The 22,136-nt window shown below is 40.5% G+C and overlaps 1 protein-coding gene across 3 annotated transcripts in view; it reads left to right on the forward strand.

Annotated features, from left to right (window-relative positions):
* LOC122931917 (polypyrimidine tract-binding protein 3-like) overlaps positions 1 to 17,626 on the forward strand; it is a 138,982-nt gene extending 121,356 nt beyond the window's left edge. For all 3 annotated transcript variants that reach the window (XM_044286010.1, XM_044286002.1, XM_044286018.1), the window contains 7 exons: positions 4,615 to 4,689; positions 5,853 to 5,986; positions 6,899 to 6,932; positions 7,537 to 7,629; positions 9,892 to 10,108; positions 11,195 to 11,272; positions 14,708 to 17,626. In XM_044286010.1, coding sequence (XP_044141945.1) covers positions 4,615 to 4,689; positions 5,853 to 5,986; positions 6,899 to 6,932; positions 7,537 to 7,629; positions 9,892 to 10,108; positions 11,195 to 11,272; positions 14,708 to 14,840 — 764 coding nt within the window. In that variant the 3' untranslated portion in view covers positions 14,841 to 17,626. The remainder of the gene's footprint in view (positions 1 to 4,614; positions 4,690 to 5,852; positions 5,987 to 6,898; positions 6,933 to 7,536; positions 7,630 to 9,891; positions 10,109 to 11,194; positions 11,273 to 14,707) is intronic.
* The last annotated feature ends 4,510 nt before the right edge of the window (positions 17,627 to 22,136 follow it).

Genomic DNA, 22,136 nt, shown 5'->3' on the forward strand with positions numbered 1-22,136 from the left:
TTAACTCATTTAGAACTTGATGGCAAAAAAGTAGGGACGGGGCAACAAAAGACTGGAAAAGTAAGTGGTACTAATAAAAAATAAAATAAAAACTGCTGCGAGAGCAATCTGCTAGCAAGTCGCTTGGCTGGGTATAACAAGAACATGCTAGAGAGGCAGAGACTCTCAGGAACAAAGATGGGTAGAGTTTCATCAATCTCCAAAAACCTGCATCTAAAAATTGTGGGACAATTTCAGAAAAATGTTCCTCAATGTAAAATTGTAAAGACTTTGTATATCCCCCATCTACAGTACATAACATCAAAAGATTCAGAGAATCTGGAGAAACCAATGTGCGCAAGGAACAAGGCCGAAGGTCAATATCGGATGCTTGTAGTCTACAGGCCCTCAGGCGGCACTGCATTAGAAACAGGCGTGATTCTGTTCTGTACCGGAAAATACACAGTGTAATCCACAAATGCAAGTTAAAACTGTATTGGGCAAAGAAGAAGCCTTATGTCAACACAATCCAGAAACGCCACTGTCTTCTCTGAGCCAAAGCTCATTTAAAATGGAGGCAAAATGGAAAACTGTTATATGGTCATATGAATCAAAATTTTAATTTGTTTGGAAACCACGGACGCCATGTTCTGCAGACTGAAGAGGAAGGGGACCATCCAGCTTATTAGCACGTAGTTCAAAAGCCTGCATCTATGATGGTGAAGGGGTGTATTACTGCCTATGGCTTGGGCAGTTCAAACATCTGTTAAAGCACTATCAATGCTGGAGAGTATATAGAGCTTTTAGGACAACATTTTCTCCTATCCAGATATCTCTTTCAGGGAAGGCTTTGCATATTTCAGCAAGACAATGCTAAACCACATACTGCATCTATCACAAGAGCATGGTTTCACAGAAGAGGAGTCTGAGTGCAGTGTTTTCAAAGAAGAAGACCCAGGACTGTTGGCTTGAATCCTACAGCAAGAATGGGACAACATTTCTCTCCCAAAACTCCAGCAATTGGTCTCCTCACTTCCCAGACGTTTTCAGACTGTTGTTAAAAGAAGAGGGTATGCTACACATTGGAAGACATGGCCTTGTCCCAACTTTTATTAGATGTGTTGCTGCCATCAGGTTCTAAATGAGTTACGGTACCTTTTTCATGAAATGGTAAAATGTCTAACTTCCAGCATCTAATGTGTGTTCTATGATCTATTGCGAATAAAATATGGGTCTGGGTATTTACAGTACTTTTTTGGATTTGGGGTTGTATTTTGTTTGCACACACAACTAAAAAATTGCAGTAATAAAAATTCCTTGCATTACTCGGTCCCTAGACGTGACGCAGTTTCCCGGTGTTAAAATAACTGGTGGACCATAGCAGACAAAAATATAAAGCAATTTTGAGGGCTGTTCGCACATTGTTTTGTTAGCGGAATTTGGTGCAGATTCCATGCCAGAAACTGCCGGGCGGGCATAAAGAATCTGCCTCCCATTGTTTTTCAATTTATTGCAAGTACCTTTTTAAGTCCTTTCTAGGCGCAATCACAGCAATAAACTGCAGCCTCCCATTGGCAACGTTGGGAGTCCATTTCCGGGCTGTGTAACCATTGCAGGCAATGACTGGCCTCAGTGGGGATGATTGGCTGTACGGCATATGACTGCTAAGGGTACTGTTGCTGCAGCTATCACATGCATGTACAGCATGTCATCACTACAAGTTAGCGAATATTCTGTCACATACCCTGCAGGTAGCCAAATTTGAAATCCCTGACAACCATATTAAGTGCAAATATGTGTGCAGTATTAGAGAGTTTATTGCTAAATGTGTCCTAGTTATTACTTGTTTGTCAGGCTCTTTTTTTTAGCCCTTTAATATCCTCCCATGATTATGCTCGTGTGTACTCTATGTTCTTATTAGTATTCATCACTGAGGTTTACAGTTTTTTTCCCTGAAGATTCTGCAGTCTTCCAGTTTTTTTGCATGCTTACAATTTTCTTGTCACAGGAATGACTATAAGCATGTCAGTCATCACTGGAGTGAGAGAAGCCCCTTGGTCTTCATACTGCTTTTCTCCTTCCATCTATAGTTATTAAGATGCCACAGGCTTAACTTACCGTAGCCATTCTCGCATCTTTAATGCAGTGTGTTTTGCTCTTCTGTACTGATGAATCTTGCCAGGTTTAAATTATCCCATTGTGAATGTGTCATACTGCCACATCTTACAGTAATTCATGATATTTTATGTACCATCGTTCATTATAATGCAGATTTTCATTTAGACTTTCTTTAGTCCCTTGTGTTCTACAGCTGCTGTGATGAGGCCATCATTCATTTATCATTCTGCTTTCCAGGGAAGTTTTTTGATTTCACTACTTAAACAACTCCTGTTTCTTTACTGTCAGGACAGCATCAGTGCTCCCTTCCTTGTAACTTGGCATCTTTGATTTTCTTTTTATTTAATGGCCACATGCACATTAAAGGGAACCTGTCATCACCTTTATGCTGCCCATACTGACAGCAGTATAAAGTAGAGACAGGTGAGTTGATTTCAGAGGTCTGTCATTTATAAGTTAAAAGTAAGTGGTTGCCGAGAACCAACATCACAATCATTGCAGACTGGGCCTGGAAAAGAGTCCCGACCACCTGAGAAGAGTCCTGGTTATTCATGGGTTCCTGCTCTCCTGCCCACCTGCTGATGACTGAGTTTTCTCCCTTTCTCTCTAGGAGAGAACTGCCAATCATCAGCAGGTGGACGGGAGAGCAGGATAATTAGGAATAACCAGGACTCTTCTCAGGTAGATTTGACTTTTCTCAAGCCCTGAGCTGCAATGATTATGATGCTGGTTCTAGGCAACCACTTACATTTAGCTCATGAGTAGCACACCGCTGAAATCAGCATTTCTGTCACTATATTATGCTGCCCTCAGTGAGATCAGCATAAAGTTGATGACGGGTTCCCTTGAAGACTGTAAGGAGGAATATCTAGTGGCTGCGGCACCATACGGTGGTGCCATAGGCAATTCAATGTGTAGTGCTGCATACAGTACTATATTATTAAGTTACTATCCTCTAAAGGCAATGCTTGTAAGTTATTACCTCTGTAATATAGCATCCCAAGCAGCATGCCACATTTTTTAGATTGTCTTACTCATAGGGAATCCAAACAAAAAGACTCTGTATACCTGTGTATGAACTTAGAGGCCTACAGAGATACAGCCCTGCCCTGTATGCCCTTCCAATTGGCTTAATTTTGGTGTTAAAGATTTGAATGTTCTTTTTATTACAGCAATCATGAGAGAGTTGGGTCATATGAGGGTTGATGTGGTGTAAACAAGTTGGAAGCTTGTGGAGTTATAGATCAGGGTTTAGGACTAGTCATTTGTGTTCGCAAGGTAATGTTATTAAAGAATTACATTTAGGCTTGAGAAGAGACGTGTAAGGGGGGACATGATTAACCTATACAAATATATAAATGGGCCATACAAAAATTACGGTAAAAAACTGTTCCCTGTAACATGCCCTGAAAAGACAAGGGGGCACTGCCTCCGACTGGAGAAGAAAAAGTTCAGTCTCCAGAAGCGTCAAAGCTTCTTTACTGTAAGAACTGTGAATCTGTGGAATAGACTTCCTCAGGACGTGGTCACAGCAGGAACAGTGGACAGTTTTAAAAAGGGTTTAGATGATTTCTTAAAAGTAAATGACATTAATGCTTATGAAAATGTGTAGAAATCTGAGTCAAACTTTTTTCTGGGATTCGCGTCCCCACCTATCCCTTGGTTGAACTTGATGGACTCATGTCTCTTTTTTCAACCGTATTAACTACACACTATCTGCGATTGGCAATTGTCTGTGCTAATAAAGTTTCTTACTGTAGCAGTAAAACGTTATGCTCCGAGTCTGGTAGTATGATCCTCCTCTCTCAGCGAAACAAAGTAATGTATTACTCTCTCCTCCATACTTTTTTCTGTGTCCTCACTGGTCAGTGCAAAGAATTGTGAGACACGCATCAGTGAAGACTCAGGAAGAAGTATTGGAAGCAGATGGGGAGAGGGTGGTGCAAGGCTAGTGGAGAGAATGATGACATAGAGAGGGCTGGCCCAAAGGAGAGTGGCTGGGACACTGGCCAGAGGACAGCCAAACCCCTCAGTCACATGAGCTCCTGACTTCTCAAAACGGAAGGGAGGTGGAGCAGTTTCATCTGTTTTTGATTTTATTTTACTTGCTTATCTAGTACTAACATATTCTGCAGCACTTTACAGATATTTGAATCCCTATCCCACAGTGAAGCTCACAATCTAAATCTATGTTGAGACCGATAAAACTACAGAACTTCCCTCCCAAAAAGGAGGCTAAATGTGATGGAGAATTCTGGAATTTTTTATCAAGGTAGATAGTTTAGAAAAATGTATACCGGTACTCGGGCAAGATCTGGTATTGCAAAAAAAATTTTTCACTGGACAGCCCCTTTAAGAGAGGTGACCCTCCCTCTAGATTTTATTCAGTGCTATTTATTGCAATGTTTGAAAAAGAACCTGCTGTGGCCATTTTTTTTTCTATGATGGAGGTTTTGTAGATAAAGAACATAACCCTCTCTCCCTCTTGACCATATAATTTTTTTTCTTTCTGTTCAGGTGCTCCAGGTATAATTTCCTCACCTTATGCAGGAGCTGCTGGATTTGCACCCACTATTGGCTTCCCTCAGGCAGGTAGGTGTACCATGAAATGCGACAGATGAATGTTGATGATCTGATAGAAGGCATTCTGAAGGTCATTAAGCATTATACGAGCAAGCATAACATGAAATTTTAGGTATCTTTCTCAATCTCTATAGAATTAAAGTGTAACTGTCATTTACATTTTGGAATATAGGTGAATTTATATGAAAAATGTAGAATATCTTTTGTGACACAACCAGTTTAAGTCTTTTGGGTGCTGTCGCTTCTTGCTGATGATTTTTAATGGAATTTTTATCAGCTGTTATATGTGGAATAATTCCTTACAATATGTATAAGGCTACTTTTACATTAGCGTTCGGGGCTCCGCTTGTGAGCTCCATTTGAAGGGGCTCACAAGCGGCCCCGAACGCTTCCGTCCAGCCCTAATGCATTCTGAGTGGATGCGGATCAGCTCAGAATGCATCAGTCTGGCAGCGTTCAGCCTCCGCTCCGCTCAGCAGGCGGACACCTGAATGCTGCTTGCAGCGTTCGGGTGTCCGCTTGGCCGTGCGGAGGCGTGCGGATCCGTCCAGACTTACAATGTAAGTCAATGGGGACGGATCCGTTTGAAGATGACACACTATGGCTCAATCTTCAAACGGATCCGTCCCCCATTGACTTTCAATGTAAAAGTCTGGACGGATCCGTTCAGGCTACTTTCACACTTAGAATTTTTTTTACAATATAATGCAGACTGATCCGCTCTGAACGCAAGTGTGAAAGTAGCCTAAGACTGCATGTACATGACCTTGTGCCCGTGTGTCACCTGCATCTTCCGGACCGACGGCGGCGGCTCATCTGAGCAGAACCTACTGCATCACACTGATTTATGATGCAGTGAGTTTTTATGTGGCTGCGGATCTATTGTAGTTTTTTTTGTACTTTAAAAAATGGTAAAGTGGACTCTGTACATTAAAAATGGGTTAAAAAAAGGTTTGCTTGATCTTCTAGAAATAGGGCCATTCTTGTTCATGGGTTTTGTCTGGTATTGCAGTTCAACTTAACAAGGTTTAGCTGCAGTAGCAGACATGACCAATAGACAAAAGCGGTGATGTGTCTGGAAAAACTAAATTATATATTTTTTTTGTAATTCAGGATGTCTGCTTTAAGTACCAGATTGAATTTTAATTCCTCAGTTTTTTTCCCTGTTTAAGGACTGTCAGTCTCAAGTGTACCAGGAGCCCTTGGACCTCTTGCTCTCACTTCTATCACTGGACGTATGGCAATACCTGGCATGACTGCCATTCCAGGACACTCGGTTTTGTTAGTCAGTAATCTAAATCCTGATGTAAGTTAGACATTTGTTTTAAGTTTACTGACTGTATATTAGAGAGAGATGAAGCTGATCAGTGTGTGTATTATATAGATGGATATGAAATGGATGGATGGGAGATGGATATGAAAGAGATATCAGAGAGAGAGAGATTTTAGAGGGAAATATTAGAGAGATGTGGGAAAGATAGACTGAGATTAGAGAGCGATATGACAGACCTATGAAGGAGAGCTATCCTCAGAGAGAGCTGTGGGAGAGCGAGAGTTGGGTGTGTGTGCGTGAGAGAGATGAGATGGATAGATCATTCTGAGAAACGTAAGGTGCAGAAAATGTATTGGTGGACAATAAAGCAACAATGGCATCAGCGTCCTATTGAAAACAAAAGGTGACCGAGATCACAGGCACAGGCTTCAAGGTTTTATTAGACATAGTGTATTGGGACCTGACCTTCTTCATGTCACCAGGAACTGTAGTCTGCTAATTGTCAGTGTAGCACTTCTAGATATGAACTTTGCAAGACCACAATATTGCTGGCACCTGGTATCAATGTAGGTCGAGTACAGCTGACCCATGACATTGTAATTTACTCCCTCAAGACATTCTTGACATTCATTTTATGTATTAAAAATATATTAGTAGTAACCCTTCAAGGCAGAATGTTGGTAGTCATACTCCCCTCTCTACCAGTAGACGTACCCTGAGAGCAGTGCTAGAAGCAGAGTGTATTTTGTAAGTAAAAGCTTGTAGCACTCCCCTCTGTGATGTCCATATACACTACTAATGAACAGAGGCTAAATTTGTTGACAGTCCCCTTAAATTCAGTACCCTTTAGAAAAGGTTGGGTGTTTTATGGTTTTTGCTTCCTATTTAGTAATATATTGTACTTAATTACCTCTTTTGCTAAACTGCATCTAACTTTTTTAACAGGTTATCTTACCCCATGCCCTATTTATCCTGTTCGGTAAGCAATTTTATCTCTTTGTTGAAGAACCATTCAGATATAAAGACTTGCCATATTTCAGTTATTTACTCAAAAATGTTATATGGTAGGCAACATCCCCAGACCCATACCGAATTAATGTCAAGTTCACATCTGCTTTTCCATTAGACGACTCTTTCGTAAATTCCATGAAAATCATTAAGAAATCTGAGAGACCGTTATAAATCAGTGGGGTTTGCTGGGCTCTGTTGGTGTCCATCATAGGACTGACAAGGTTTTCCTTTCATGCGATGGATCACAGATATGAACCAAGCCTAAAGCCTACTGTAGCTATAGGTTGTCCAAAAACCAGGATCTTCTTTCATAGAGAAGTAGTGTGAAATGGAAATAACTGATAACCCCTGGTGCTAATAGGATTCATTTCATCAATTAGGTTCTACTAGGTCATTTTTGTTTCAGCAGGTTCCTCATATATTTAGTAAGGAACTTAAGGTACTATTGAGAGTTTAACTGAACTGTGGTTACCAAGGAAATCTGTTTGTAACCCTCATAGTCGCTGCATAGTTCATTTATGAATGGCTGTACGTCTGTGGCTTATTGGTACTATAATGCTGCAATCCTTTAGGAGTGTATGGTGACGTTCATCGTGTGAAGATTCTGTTCAATAAAAAAGAAAACGCATTGGTGCAGATGGCAGATGCAACTCAAGCACAGCTTGGTGAGTACTTAAAGGGTTTGTCCATGAGAAAAACTGTTTATTTCCTTGTCCCCCCCCCACTTGTGCCCATGGGTTCTCTCTGGTATTGTAGCTCAGCTCCACAGCACTTGAATGGGGCTGAGATGCAATGCTAGGTTTTGGTTTGTATTCAGACACCTCAAAAAGCATGTGGTTTTTAGTGTGGTTGCTTTTTTTCAAAGGAGAAACATGTTAAATAAATTAGTTTCACCTGTAAAATCTCCAACTGTATCAGAGCATGGGAAAAAAAGCATTCATTTTTTACAGATGTGATTTTAACTGCACAGTCGGAATACACCAGACAAATAAAGCAGACAGTTTATTTTTATTTTTTATCGTATACTGCCCAGTTAGCAGTATTTTTGTCTTTTATAACTTGACATTCATAATAATTCCTTAGGGGGTCTTCATATGTGACTGATTTCTTGCAGAAAATCCTGAAAATCTATTCCATAGATATGAATGTTTCTGATTCTACAGCACCTGTGTGGATTTTTACAAGCCACTTATGAATATATCCTTAAAGGGGTTTTCCAGGCAACTAATATTGATGACCTATTCCATCCAATTAGTCGGAGTCAGACACCTGGCACCCCCACCGATCTGCCTCTGGCAGCAAAATGAGCACTTTGACCAGAGCTGGGCGCACAGTTATATTCAAAATGTATAGGCAATGCCGTGTTCGAGCGAATGGGCGCTGAGCTGCAGTAACCCAACACAGCTACTACACTTTGAACCGAGCTGTGTTTCTGGTTGTGTTCAAAGTGCAAGTTCCGGCACCAGAGGCTGATCGATGGGGGCGCATGGTGTCGCATCCCCACTGATTGGATGTTGATGACCCATCCTGAGGACAGGTCCTCAATAGTAGGAGCACGGAAAACCCCTTTAACATTTACTGTACTTGGGTGTTCAAAGAGGATAGGCACACCGGAAAATGAATAAACATATTAAGGTAGATGTCCGAAGACATTTCATACGCAAGCCTTGGTAAAAAGTACTTTGGAGTAAGAGGCAGCAACTTTATTAAGAGACACTAGACCTCCGAATATATTGGGCACATCTTCTGGCTGTCTGTGTGCCAGAAATTAAAATGTATGCCAGCTAGGAGCGCTGAAGATTTCACCTTCTGGCGTATATTGTAGTAAATCCTTGGGCTGCAGTTGGCACTGGGCCCTCCCACTAAACTTGCTTTTGAAAAGTTTATAGAAGTCCAAAAAGTTACAAATTATAATGCAAATATTGCATGTACGTGCATTTTTTATTTTTTTTTATTTTTTACAGCACTTTGGTAAAACCTTTAATAAATTGTATTCCTGCTCCATCGTTTACAACTCGGGCTGCAGCAGTATTTATGACTATTTCCAGCACTTTATTAAGAAGTGTGAATTGGAAGTGTAATGTTGGTCAGAAAGCATTTTATTACCTAGCAGGCTGTTAACGACAGCTACATGCCCTCCATTATTAATAGAGCCATGACAGGCAGGAGGGATCCATTTTCATCCCAACGAATCCTGATGCCTCCATTTGACTGAATGTACTTTGACGGGGTCGATCAGGTTTCTATCAGGGTTCTGGTATTTTTGCTGGCAAGGATAGCAACGCAGACTTCACTAATCTTCACTAAACCCTGCTAGAAAGGGAAACCGAGCTGTACTCCACTGAGTTCTCAAATGGTGTAGAGGGGTCAGTGTACCATCATCTAAAACAAGATGGTTTTAGGTTTTATGTAAAGACAGCATTATGCAACTTCCTACTATATTTGTGTTTCAGCTCCTCACTAGTTTTTAACTATTTTATATAAGCATTATTAAACTATCAGCACGGATGTCTAATAGTTTAATATTAATAATTCATGTTCACATGTAGGTCCACTGACCTGCATGCTGCCACTGTGTTTGGGACATGAGCACTCATGGAGGGTTCTGTCCTTCAGCTGCTTCAATTCACTTACACTGGAGACAGACAACGAAGCTACTGCATGTGCAGTCCCCAGTATAAGTGACTGGAGGACAGTTTTCAGAGCGCAGCGGCGGCACATAGGACAGCGGACCTGCGGGATCGTAATTCAAACTAATCATACACTGAATATGCTTGACAATCACCTTCAATGTAGGTATTGTATTACAAGTCTAGAGTGCGTCTCCTTTATTCTCTAGCGTTTTCTGGACTTGATATTTAACAATTCTTTAACCCACTGCATTGCTGTAATAATTGTGAAATGTTTTTGTGCTTTTGCACATTTAGCTATGAGCCATCTGAATGGACAGAGACTTCACGGAAGGGTACTGCGAATTACCCTGTCAAAGCACCAGGCTGTTCAGCTTCCTCGCGAAGGACATGAAGACCAAGGCCTAACTAAGGACTATACCAACAGCCCACTACATCGCTTCAAAAAGCCAGGCTCAAAGAACTTCCAGAATATATTTCCCCCCTCTGCAACCCTACACCTATCGAACATACCGTATGTATAATATTTGAGTAGTGTATTTAAGGGCAATATGAAACATCTGATGGGATCACAATATACCCTGCACTTACAACTTGGTATATATATATATATATATTGATTACATTTTAGCCTAAGGGTTCATGCATGCAACCATATTTTTCTTCACTGTGCTATTCTTATTGTATTTTGGCTAGCACACTTTGTTTCTATACAGAGGGGATATACTTTTAGATACATAAAGGGAATCGACAAGGTAAAAAAGGAGAGAATATTTAAAAGAAGAAAAACTGCTACAAGAGGACATAGTTTTAAATTAGAGGGGCAAAGCTTTAAAAGTAATATCAGGAAGTATTACTTTACTGAGAGAGTAGTGGATGCATGGAATAGCCTTCCTGCAGAAGTGGTAGCTGCAAATACAGTGGAGGAGTTTAAGCATGCATGGGATAGGCATAAGGCCATCCTTCATATAAGATAGGGCCAGGGGCTATCCATAGTATACAGTATATTGGGCAGACTAGATGGGCCAAATGGTTCTTATCTGCCGACACATTCTATGTTTCTAATGTCACATTCATTCCTATGGGGCCATCCGTTGTTTTTTTTGTTTTGTTTTTTATCAATGTGCCTGTATCTGTAAATCTCAGTGCAGGCTGTATCCCTTTATATTTGTCAATGAGAATAGCCCTTTCTATTGAAAGAAAGGAGAAAGGTCCAGACCCTTTTATTTTTATTTATTTTTTTGAGACCTAAATTTGGGCACAGCCATGTGCATAAGTCCCATGTTTACCTGTCAAATGCATGCTAAAAGGAAACCTGTGCCTCTGACATTTCTAATTAAACTTGGTGTGAAGGGGACTTCTCATTCTTACTTCACACATCTGTTTGATCAGCTTTACAGCGTATGTAGTGTCTGGTTTTAATATGTTTTTAGTACGATACATGGATTTTGTATATGTCACACATTCACTGGTCTTGGTTTATATATTATAACTATACAATGGAAACCTTTAAATGGTACATTGCCAGGTTCCTCAGAGAACCTTCTTTTATAAGTGTTGGATGCTTCATATTATTTCCTTCTTATTTTATTTTGGAAAGGCCTTCAGTTTCGGATGATGACCTTAAAAGATTATTTGCAAGTACAGGATGTTCAGTGAAGGCCTTCAAATTCTTCCAGTAAGTATATCTGTATCCGTTTTTGCAGTAAGTGTTTTTTTTTTTTTTTTTTTGTCCCCTTTTATGCAATGTCAGATCAGTATTCAGTGATGGCCAGTTCGCAGTGTTCGCCAGCGAACACATGCGGGCTGCCATCTTGACTCACAAGTCCGGCGATGCACAGGTAAGCTCTTGCCTGTGCCGGGTGCCGGTCTGAAATCAAATGCGGTCACCGGGAGCAGGCAGTCTGAGAACAGCCGCCGGGGGCCTTCATCGGGCTGTTATCGGAACTGCCTGCTCCCGGTGACCGCATTTGATTTCAGACCGGCTCCCGGCACAGGCAAGAGCTTACCTGTGCATCGCCGGACTTGTGAGTCAAGATGGCAGCCCGCATGTGTTCGCTGGCGCACACTGCGAACTGGCCATCACTGTCAGTAATTACTTTACATTTTACATGGACTTCTGCATGTGTACAATATCCTTTATTGTTTTAACATGTTATACTGTATCATCAAAATTACATCTATGGGGGCTTCCTGGAGCCACGGCTACTTTCTGAAATGTCATTAAGAGGTTTCCACCTAAGCAAGTGACTTCATATTGCTAGGATATGCTTTCAACTGTTTGACTGCTGGTACCCCAATCAATTGCAGGTTCATATAAATTTAGTTTTGCACTCCAGCGCCTTTTGAATTTAGACTTTTTTTTTTTATAACACTCCTGTCCAGGATTTCCCTAGAGTGGAGTTGAGTTGCAGTCCTCTGTACCTAGTCCGCATGGTGAAAGGGTGAAAGGCTGAAAGGACTTTACCTCACTCAGTCTCACAGTCCATGGGGGTTCCTGAGGTTTGTCGGCATAAATCAGCAAAGTGATGGCATATAGTTGTCAGCATTGTAAAATCACTTTAAGGGAACAATCCCCACTGTTTTTAACGAGGACCTGTCACCAAAAAATGCAGTTAATCTGAAGGCAGCATGTTATAGAGCAGGAGGAGCTGAGCAGATTGATATATAGTTTGTGGAAAAAGATTCCGTAAAGCTGTGTAATTTATACATTTACTAGACATTAAGCCCGTTACAATAACGGGCGCTAGAACAGTAGTGCTGGCACTGTTATAGGGGGATCTGTGGATGACACTGTTACAGGGGGATCTGTGGATGACACTGTTATGGGGGATCTGTGGATGACACTGTTATGGGGGGGATCTGTGGATGGCACACTGTTATGGGGGGGATCTGTGGATGGCACACTGTTATGGGGGGGGATCTGTGGATGACACACTGTTATGGGGGGGATCTGTGGATGGCGCTGTTATGGGGGGGATCTGTGGAGGGCGCTGTTATGGGGGGGATCTGTGGAGGGCGCTGTTATGGGGGGGATCTGTGGAGGGCGCTGTTATGGGGGGGATCTGTGGAGGGCGCTGTTATGGGGGGGATCTGTGGAGGGCGCTGTTATGGGGGGGATCTGTGGAGGGCGCTGTTATGGGGGGGATCTGTGGAGGGCGCTGTTATGGGGGGGATCTGTGGAGGGCGCTGTTATGGGGGGGATCTGTGGAGGGCGCTGTTATGGGGGGGGATCTGTGGAGGGCGCTGTTATGGGGGGATCTGTGGAGGGCGCTGTTATGGGGGGGGGATCTGTGGATGGCGCTGTTATGGTGCGGCACCTGATGGGTTAATTGTGCGGATCACAGCCCCCTGTAAGAGATCGGGTGGTGCCAGGCAGCAGGGGGCAGTTATGTACACAGTTCTTAGTATATTGTAACTTGAAGCGTCCCCATCACTATGGAAACGCCTATGTGTTAGAATATACTGTCGGATCTGAGTTTTTACGATCTAACTCAAATCCGATGGTATATTCTAACATAAAGGCGTTCCCATGGTGATGGGGATGCTTCAAGTTAAAATATACCATCGGATTGGAGAAAACTCCGATCCGATGGTATATAATCGGCATCCCTCCTGTACTGATAGTTCTTAGAAAAAGCAATCGGTACAGGAGGGAGGGGTCATCAGTGAGTGACCGCTATCTCTAATGCACAATTATACACCCAATGCCATCAATAACTGATGACCCCTCCCTCCTGTACTGATAGTTCTTAGAAAAAGCAGAGATATCTATACTAATAAAAGCCCTGTGTACGTGCTCAGGGCTGTTGTCCGTGCGTGTGTGCCGATTAGTGAAGTGCACATGCGCAGCGTACAAACCAATCGGCACACACGCAACGCACAAACCAATCAGCACACACACAGCAGGGTGCGTGTGTGCCGATGATATACCATTGGATCGGAGTTTGTCAACAGGAAGTGAAAAAAAGCAAAGATATATTGATGTATAAATTGCAGGTTTTACTATATATTATTCTGCTCAGCTTCTTCTGCTCTATAACATGGCAATTTAAGATTGCATTGCATTTTTGGGTGACAGGTCCCCTTTAAGACATGAACACTTTATTGGTCAATACCTTACAAATCATAAATTGATGGCTAGAGTGGTGCTTTGGTAAAGCTGCTATCATAGTCCATTCATTCATGTGAACAATCAGTGGCGGGTCACCACAGTTTGAAACCCTACTAACCCTTTTTTTAAATGACTTATTATGGAATGATATATTGAGCACCATGTATGCCTACACCTTAATCCTGGGGGAAGCGCTTGTTTTTCCTTAAAGGATCGTTTTACCATAAAATGAAAATGGCACAGAAATATATAGTATAAAATATATTACTTTCACTTTAGGAAACCCCCCTCCATATGCTCTTTTAGGGTACATGACGGTCAGAGAGGGGTCAGAGAAGAGAGCTGCCGTAAATAGTGGCTCGTTCTGAGGGACCCAATGACTTTTTTATTTAAAGGGCAGCTGCAGGGGCGACATGTAGCCAGTCGCAGCCTGCCCAGAGCTGAAAATAACACTACATGGAAGTAGGAGCTGAAAAGAAGGGGGAGAAGTATCCTTGCAGCAGAGAGAACAACCAGCTACAGGGATCCTTTTAGAAAATAATTGAAGCATGATTATTAAAAATATTGAAAGTAAATTCCCCTGCCCAGGTGAGTTTACCGCCATGCAAGAAATGTTTATAAATTGAATTATTGAAGTATTAGATTTTTTTTTTATATATCTCTATATTGGCTATTGCTCTGTGTTTCTGATACAGAGCTCTAAACTGCCTGCATAGTCAGAGGTCAATTATAACAGTCTGCTTGCAGCCACCACAAGGGGGATTTTAGGAACTTGCTGTATACTGTTCATTCATTCAACCTCCATAAAAAAAAAAAAAAAAACTGTATGCAGAAAGCTTCTAAGCCCCCCCTAGTGGCAGCTGCTGTTAGACTGAAACTTTAACAAAGTTATCAAAAGTCCAAATGCATGTAGGAACAAATCCATGCTATACACATCTAATCATTTTATGTAAAGCAGATGTGTAGATTGTGAAAAATGTTTGCTTTATATTTTTGTAGGAAAGACAGAAAAATGGCACTTATCCAGCTTGGGTCAGTGGAGGAAGCTATAACAGCTGTAATAGATCTACACAACCATGATTTGGGAGACAACCACCATCTGAGAGTTTCATTTTCCAAATCGATGATCTAAGTTCCATCTGCCATCAACATTCCTTCCTCTTCATTAAATCTTTGTAAAGACTGGACCACGGTTTTGGCAAAAGCCGTCAGACAGAGACTGATAATTATAAGACCAAACCTGCCTCGTTTGTAATATTAGGTCTCCGTGGGAAGGAACGCATCATATGCCTTCTTATAAACAGACTGAGGATATGCAGAACCCATCTAAAGCTTTGTGCTTGATAGTGATGAAATATACACATTCTGCATTTACAGCAAAATCTAAGTATGATCATTTTGTTTTACAACTTCATATCCTTGGTGTTCATTTTCTTTTTGCTCCAAATAAACCTTACACAACATTTTTCTGACAATCATCAAGGTTTTGAAATAGTTCTATGGAGATAAATCTCTACTCCTCCCTTTTCTCTTTTTTTTTATATTTTTATTTTGTGATGAATTTCACTTTACAAGAATTTAAAGGGGTTGTCCCAAGATCAGCATTTATCAATCGCCTACATGATAGGTGATAAAAGCCTGATTGCTGGAATCCCACCTCTGGAACATCACTAAACACCAGAATGGGGGTCCTGAGCCTGCCGTTCCGCCTCACTTCATGACCACAGTGAGGAGCAGTTTAAGCACAGCAGTAGAGTATGCATGGTGCAGCTACACTCAAAGTCTACAGAACCAAGTTAGCCGAACATTGGACTGATAGACATTCAATGGAGCTGCATGGTTCAAACTCTTCCTCCCTTTGGTTGTGCAGTGAGGAGGAACAGGGGTTTAGGACCCCTGTTTTAGTGTTTGGTAGTGCCCCCAGTGGTTGGATATTTATCGTCTAGCCCAGGGCTGGCCAACCTGAGGCTCTCCAGCTGTTGCAGAACTACAACTCCCAGCATGCCCAGGCTACCTACAGCTATCAGCCTACAGCAGGGCATGGTGGGAGTTGTAGTTTTACAACAGCTGGAGAGCCTCAGGTTGGCCATGCCTGGTCTAGCCTATAGACAGGTGATATATGTCAATCTTGGTCGACCCCTTTACATCCTTCTTTTATTTATATACTTATAGGTAGAGAACAATGAAAGCGAAGATGACCTTTTTTTGTTTGTTTTAGTTTTTTTTTTTGTGGGCAGATCTCTGTCAAGTATTCTATTTTAGGCAGATGATATGGTAATATAATACCATGACAAGTTAGACAGTAGACCACATTTGTTTTATTGCCCACAAATAATATAATTTTTACACATTTTTAATCATTTAAGTTACCTTTTTCCTAATTAAACCTTGCATGTTGGGATATTTTAGTTTTTTTTCTAATGGATCTCCAAGTTTCTGGAAATGATTATCACACTGAATGCTACTTGAAAATGTAGCTGCACATATTCATAAGCGGCCTGCCTTGTGAAATGACAGCTATTGCCTGTCGAGATGTGTTGTGTGATATGCTTATTTTGGAGCAAACTGTAAAAGTTCACTGTTAAATGAAATCACGAACTGTTTCTTTTCTGAATATAAGAAGTTTACAGTCTTACAAATAATTATTCAGGTCTATCATTTGGTTTTGCAGATTTTTGAGAAATTATTTTTGGTAATAATATGTTAAAGAAGATTTAAACCTCAAGGGTTTTTGTACCACTATGATAACTAAAATCCTTACATCAGAATTACTGTGTACTTAATTTACTTATGTGCCTTATTATGTGCTTATAATGTAAAATAGGGTAGATTATTTTTTGATGTATCTTTTGAAAATTGTATTGTGGGTTTGGTGAGAGTTTTTTTCCTTCAAATTTTTCTAGTTTTCAGATTTCATGTTGTGTTTCTTTTCTTTCTTTTTTCTGTTTACAGAAGCATTGATGGGAAACTGTCATCATCTTGGTGCTGCCCTCGCTGAGGGTAGCATAGAGTAGTGACATACATGTTGATTTCATTGGTGTTGTCATTCATTAGATAATAAGTGGTTGCTGAAAACCAGCTTCCTAATCTTCACAACTAGGCCTGGAAAGGAGTCATGGCTGCCTGAGAAGAGTCATGGATATTGATGATCTCCTGCTCTACCCACCCACCTGCTGATGGAGGCAGTTCTCTTCTAGAAGAAGACTGGCAATCATCAGCAGGTGGGAGAGATCAAGCAGGTGATCATGAATAAACGTGAATCTTCACAGACAGCCATGACTGTTTTCCAGGCCCGAGCTGCAATGATTATGATGCAGATTCTCGACAACCACTCACTTTTATCTCAAGCATTCTGTCACTAGGGAGGACAGCATAAATTGATAACAGGTTCCCTTTAAATTGTTTCAGTTGTGTAGAAAGCAGATAATGAGGATAGAAACAGAAGATAAAAGCCTTGAAAATCTGCATACTTTTACAATGTGGTGGACTTCATGTATGTTAAAAATACTTGTTTGCATGCCAGATTTTTTTCGGTGTGGTAGATATGAAGTGTACTCGGGTGATGGAGCACTTGTACTTGGCCACATCTGTCCCTTGAGCCACAGGTTGGATAGCACTATCCTAATAGTGAGTGATGAAAAATGTCACAGATCTTCAGTGAATAGTTGTCTTTCTACAACTACTTACTTGTGTAAGCTCTGCATTATTTCTGAAGCTTTCCAACTTTCCGTTGTGTAGAAAAACCATATGTGGTTTCAAGAATCCTTTCTGCTCCTATTTTACAGTATGGAAGCCACTGTAGTCACTGGCTGAAAAACTGTGCACGTATGCAAAAAGGGCAGTATCTTGCACCCCTATGTACTCAGACTAACAAGAAATTAGGAAACCTATATGTGGCTTTATATTTTTCCTTTTTCTTTTTTTTTTTTTTTTTTTAATGGTTTTCTTGATTTTATTTTTTAGATTTTTTTCATTTTTTTTTTTTTTTTTTAATGCATGAAAGCCAGTTAGGAAATTCACATGTGAAAGTATCTGCAAGTTTCAAACCTGTTTGTATTGATATATAGCTAACATAAAATGTGATGGTTTATCTCGTTTATAAGGTGTTGACGTAAAAATTGCAGTGAAGACGTTAGGTTTTATTTATCCATACTGTCTAAGATAAAGTAGAGCTGGCCTTGTTGCCCATAGCAACCAAGTACTGCAATTTTTTTTTAAACTACTCAGAAAATACAAGCTGAGCTGTGATTGTTTATTTTTTTGGGGGGGGGGGGGGCAAACAAGACAAATTTTCCACCTTTCTCTTGCAAACACCAGAGATTTGTAGAGATTGTATGGCGCCAATTGAAGTCCTGTGGGGCACTGTGCTCCGGGTGTTGCTGTACCATGCACCATCAGGTATGTATGGAGATATTCTCACCTAGAAGCAATGTACTATACAAACGGCACCTGATGGAGCATGCCACAATTTTTGTACAGAATTCATGCTTACCAACATTTGTGTTGATAAATATGTGTTATTTAAGCCACACCCCTGGGCACACTCAATTCCGCTCCCCCAGAATGCTTAGTTCCTGGCAGGGTTTACATAAGTCCCACTCATTTTTGGCCAAAGAAAAGCTTAATTTGCTGGGATTGTCTCAGAAAATCCAGGACAATCCTAGCAATTTTGAGACTGTTTGCAAATATGCAGAATCCAACAGAGAAAAACAAGGGTCTCCTTGTGAAATTAGAGGCATACAAATCTACACCAAGGCCCATGCACCTCTATGGGTGCCCTGTACAAAGTGGAGCTGTAATTCCACCATGAGCATAAGGCCTTGAAGAGTTTTGATAAATGGGCCCAAAATATGTCAACCTTGTGAATCGCTGTGGTTTGTGATTAAATCCTGGTTGACCGCCAGTTGTTCTGGGTTGATCGATTTATGGTCTGCAACCGTTGCCACACTCAGAGTATCTCAGGATATATTTGAGCATTTTTTTGCTTGATTATGCATTTCAAAATGCAAAAAAACATAATCTAAATAAAATCAATCATATCCTCAAGAATCTCTAACCGGCACTGAATGTCAGCTGCTGCTTTACAAGAAATTGCAGTGGTAAGATATATAATATAGATAATATGTGAGGTCTTAGCTGGTCTAAGTACGTTGTGTGGTGTTCATTGGATTCTTAACCACCCCTTCCCCGTGTCTGAAATATATCTATATATATGTGATCAGAATCCAAAATCATTTGACTATTTATATAATGTTTGTGAAGAACCAAGTCAGAAGGTGCTTCAGGATTTCACTGGAGCGCTAGCAGTGTTTTACTTAATATTGTACATGTCATTTATAGTACCCCTGACGTCCGTTTCAACATGCGTACGTTATACAAAGATGTTTAACCTATTGAGTACTGGTAACTATACCCAACAACCTGTATTAATTGAAATCCTGTCTCAGGTCATTTTCAGAAGCAAAAATAAATAGTTCCTGAGTGGCTTCTCAAAATTACCCAAATGCAGATTTTTTGGGGGCACTTTAATTTATTCTTTCCAGATTGTAATATACACTTTTCTGGCAATTAAAGTTATCATCCGAACCGTTTCCATTATGTGTCATGTTGCTGGGTGCACCTACCATGAATGAGATACTTAACCAAACTGCAATAAAACAATACTTCTGCTGGAATCTTCGCCCCTTCACATCCAGAGGCAATAAGGAATTTTTCATATCACTGAATAACTTCCAGGACCACTGAGAAAATGTAGACCGGTCAGCCTTACTTGTTTGATTTTTCATGATTAACTATTATCTATGTCTTTTATAGGATACTTATGGCTGGAGTATGGTGACAAGCAATTTTATGTTCCTAAATGTTTGCTTTGTAACATGGCAAAAATGATTTTGGACTTTGAGAAGCGCTAGTCAGCATTAACCTAGAATTGTCAAACTATATGGTCTTTTTCATGGATTCATTATAGGGTTGCTACTCATTGATTGTTGAAGTACTCTTTCTATACTCTCAAGTATTGTGTGTGTGTGTGTATATATAGAAGGTGGCTTAATGCTCAAGATGATGTTTTAAGACATTAGTGATTAGTGGGAGAGACTTCATGAATTTTTCATGTCCATTCTTATAGGCTAACATCAATATATACTGGTGACTTATATGTGCGTGTCTGAGATATAGAATATACTATTTACTGTAGTTAAGTTAGCAGAAATGCATATTATTTTTAGAGGGATACATTTTTCATATACTGATTGCCTTTACGTATATGTTGCTCTTCTACTTAGCCAAGGCACAGTATATTATGCCTGGCAGAACTTGGAATGTATAATTAGCTTCCTATGAACTCAATGAATATGTTGTGATGGTGAAGGAGGCAGCTGTAATTTGCATTTATTCAGTGGCAGGGTATAATTCTTTTGTTACGTAATCGCTTGTCGAAACATTGGCAAATGGAATGCGCTCATGCCCATCTACCAGTTTTATTACACCGGTCTACAAATAATGTTGATGCATGACTTAGTCTGGGACAGAGACTACTTGTGACGTATTGCATGACATTAGGTAGAGTAAAATAACTTCTGTGGGTTAATGTTGTATATACAAGCATGCTTTGATCACTTTATGCTTGTGTACCGTTGATATTGAGGTCAATAGTATGAAGGGTTGCTGTGGGGACAAAGCTGTAGACCCCTAAATTAGTTGAGGTTTGATTATTTATGTAACATTGTGTGTATATATATATATAAATATCTTTTGATCTGGTGTGTTTTTGTTTTTTTTAGTAGTGTGCAGCCAAATGTGTTATTTTATTTTCTGGTTACGAAAGAGGTTCTGTTTATCTTATGGCATGCAGTGAGTGTGGTTTAAAGAGCTAGCATTCTTTTCTTTTGACCTATATAATATTGGAAGGTGGCTTATTTAATTGTGATGAGAAAAGTATATTCCGCCACTCAAGTTGCGTTTTCTAAAACTAGCTATCATTTGAGACTCTAAAGTAGAACATTCAGTATTTGATGTTGTCCTGTAAACATTTATTTGGTCACAATCAGCAAGGAAATGTTTGCTGTAACTTTCATGGCATATTCTTCATTTAATATGTAAGTTTGACAATTCATACTAGATCCAGTATAAACCTAAAGGGGATTCTTCCATCGCTAGGATATGCCACAAATGTCAGATAAGTGCAGGTCCAACGTTTGGGCCCGCTCCTGTCTCTAGAATGCCCTCAAAGTGAAGGGAAAGCCGTTGTGTATGTGCAGCCACCGTCCATTCACCTCTATGGGAATTCCAAAAATAGCCGAGCACCTGGAATGGATGGATTTACTGCTTGCTCTCCTTCACTTTGGGGGCCCATTCTTAACACAGGAGTGAGCCTAGAGGTGGGACCAGCACCTCTCCTAGCAATATACCAAAAAATGTTGAGATGGGAATACCCCTTTGACATTAAAACACACTCCAGGCCATTGTGTTTATTCTCAGGTACCCTGTTATATAATTATAAGTGAATTGGAAAGGGGGGCATTCAGGGCCTTCATCTGTGAATCAGGAAAGTGGTTACAATGTCCTGACGGACTTGGCATGCCTGTGCATAAAGCCTGTTTATGTAAATGAGTACTGCCAAATAATTAAATACAAGTGTATTCCAGTGCCTTCAAGGCATTCCTATTGTTAAACACTTTAAAGGGATTGTTAGAGTTTACAAAAAGTCCCCCCCCCCCCTCCTGACACAGTCCCAGTTATATCCATAGGATGTGCCTGGTAGGTAATACAGCCGAGGCCTTATTACTTGAGCCGAAGGACAAGAATTGTACCGTCTGTAATAAGGCCGATCATGTTTTCTAATCCCTGAAAATTCCTATACTACTCACAGAAAGCGAAAATTTTATACATCTGTTGCAACAAAATAGATCCCTGTAATTGACAATTTTATTCCCCTCGTAAGGCCTGATGTGATGGACATCAAATCCCCCAAAGTAGTGATTAGTGGATGAGAACTGCATTATTTGGCTCCCGTTACACTCTGGAAGAAGAACTGATGCAGGGCAATTTTATTTCACTATAGTGTTTGAGTTCATGACAAATATAAGGGTACAGCTACATGGAGTGGATTGCTGCTTTTGGCAAAGCCACGACCTCTGGTGGCAGCCAATGACCGCATGATTTTGCAAGAACAGGTGGGGTTGGCGAGGATGTGTGTGGCCAGCTGTACCCTCACAGTTCAGTTTGGAATGTATAGAAGATATCAATTATCAAAATATCAAATCCCTGTGGCATGTTCAGGTTGTCGTAGTTTGTACACATACAATATGTGAGAACAATGCTGCTAAGGCTAAATGTGTGGATTATTATAAACCAGGCTCCTTTTTTTTGATTTTCTGTTTGTATCAGAGTCAATAATTCAGTGCAACTCCTGTATCCTCTATATCCA

This window comes from Bufo gargarizans, chromosome 1, assembly GCF_014858855.1.
Source record: "Bufo gargarizans isolate SCDJY-AF-19 chromosome 1, ASM1485885v1, whole genome shotgun sequence".
NCBI lineage: Eukaryota > Metazoa > Chordata > Amphibia > Anura > Bufonidae > Bufo > Bufo gargarizans.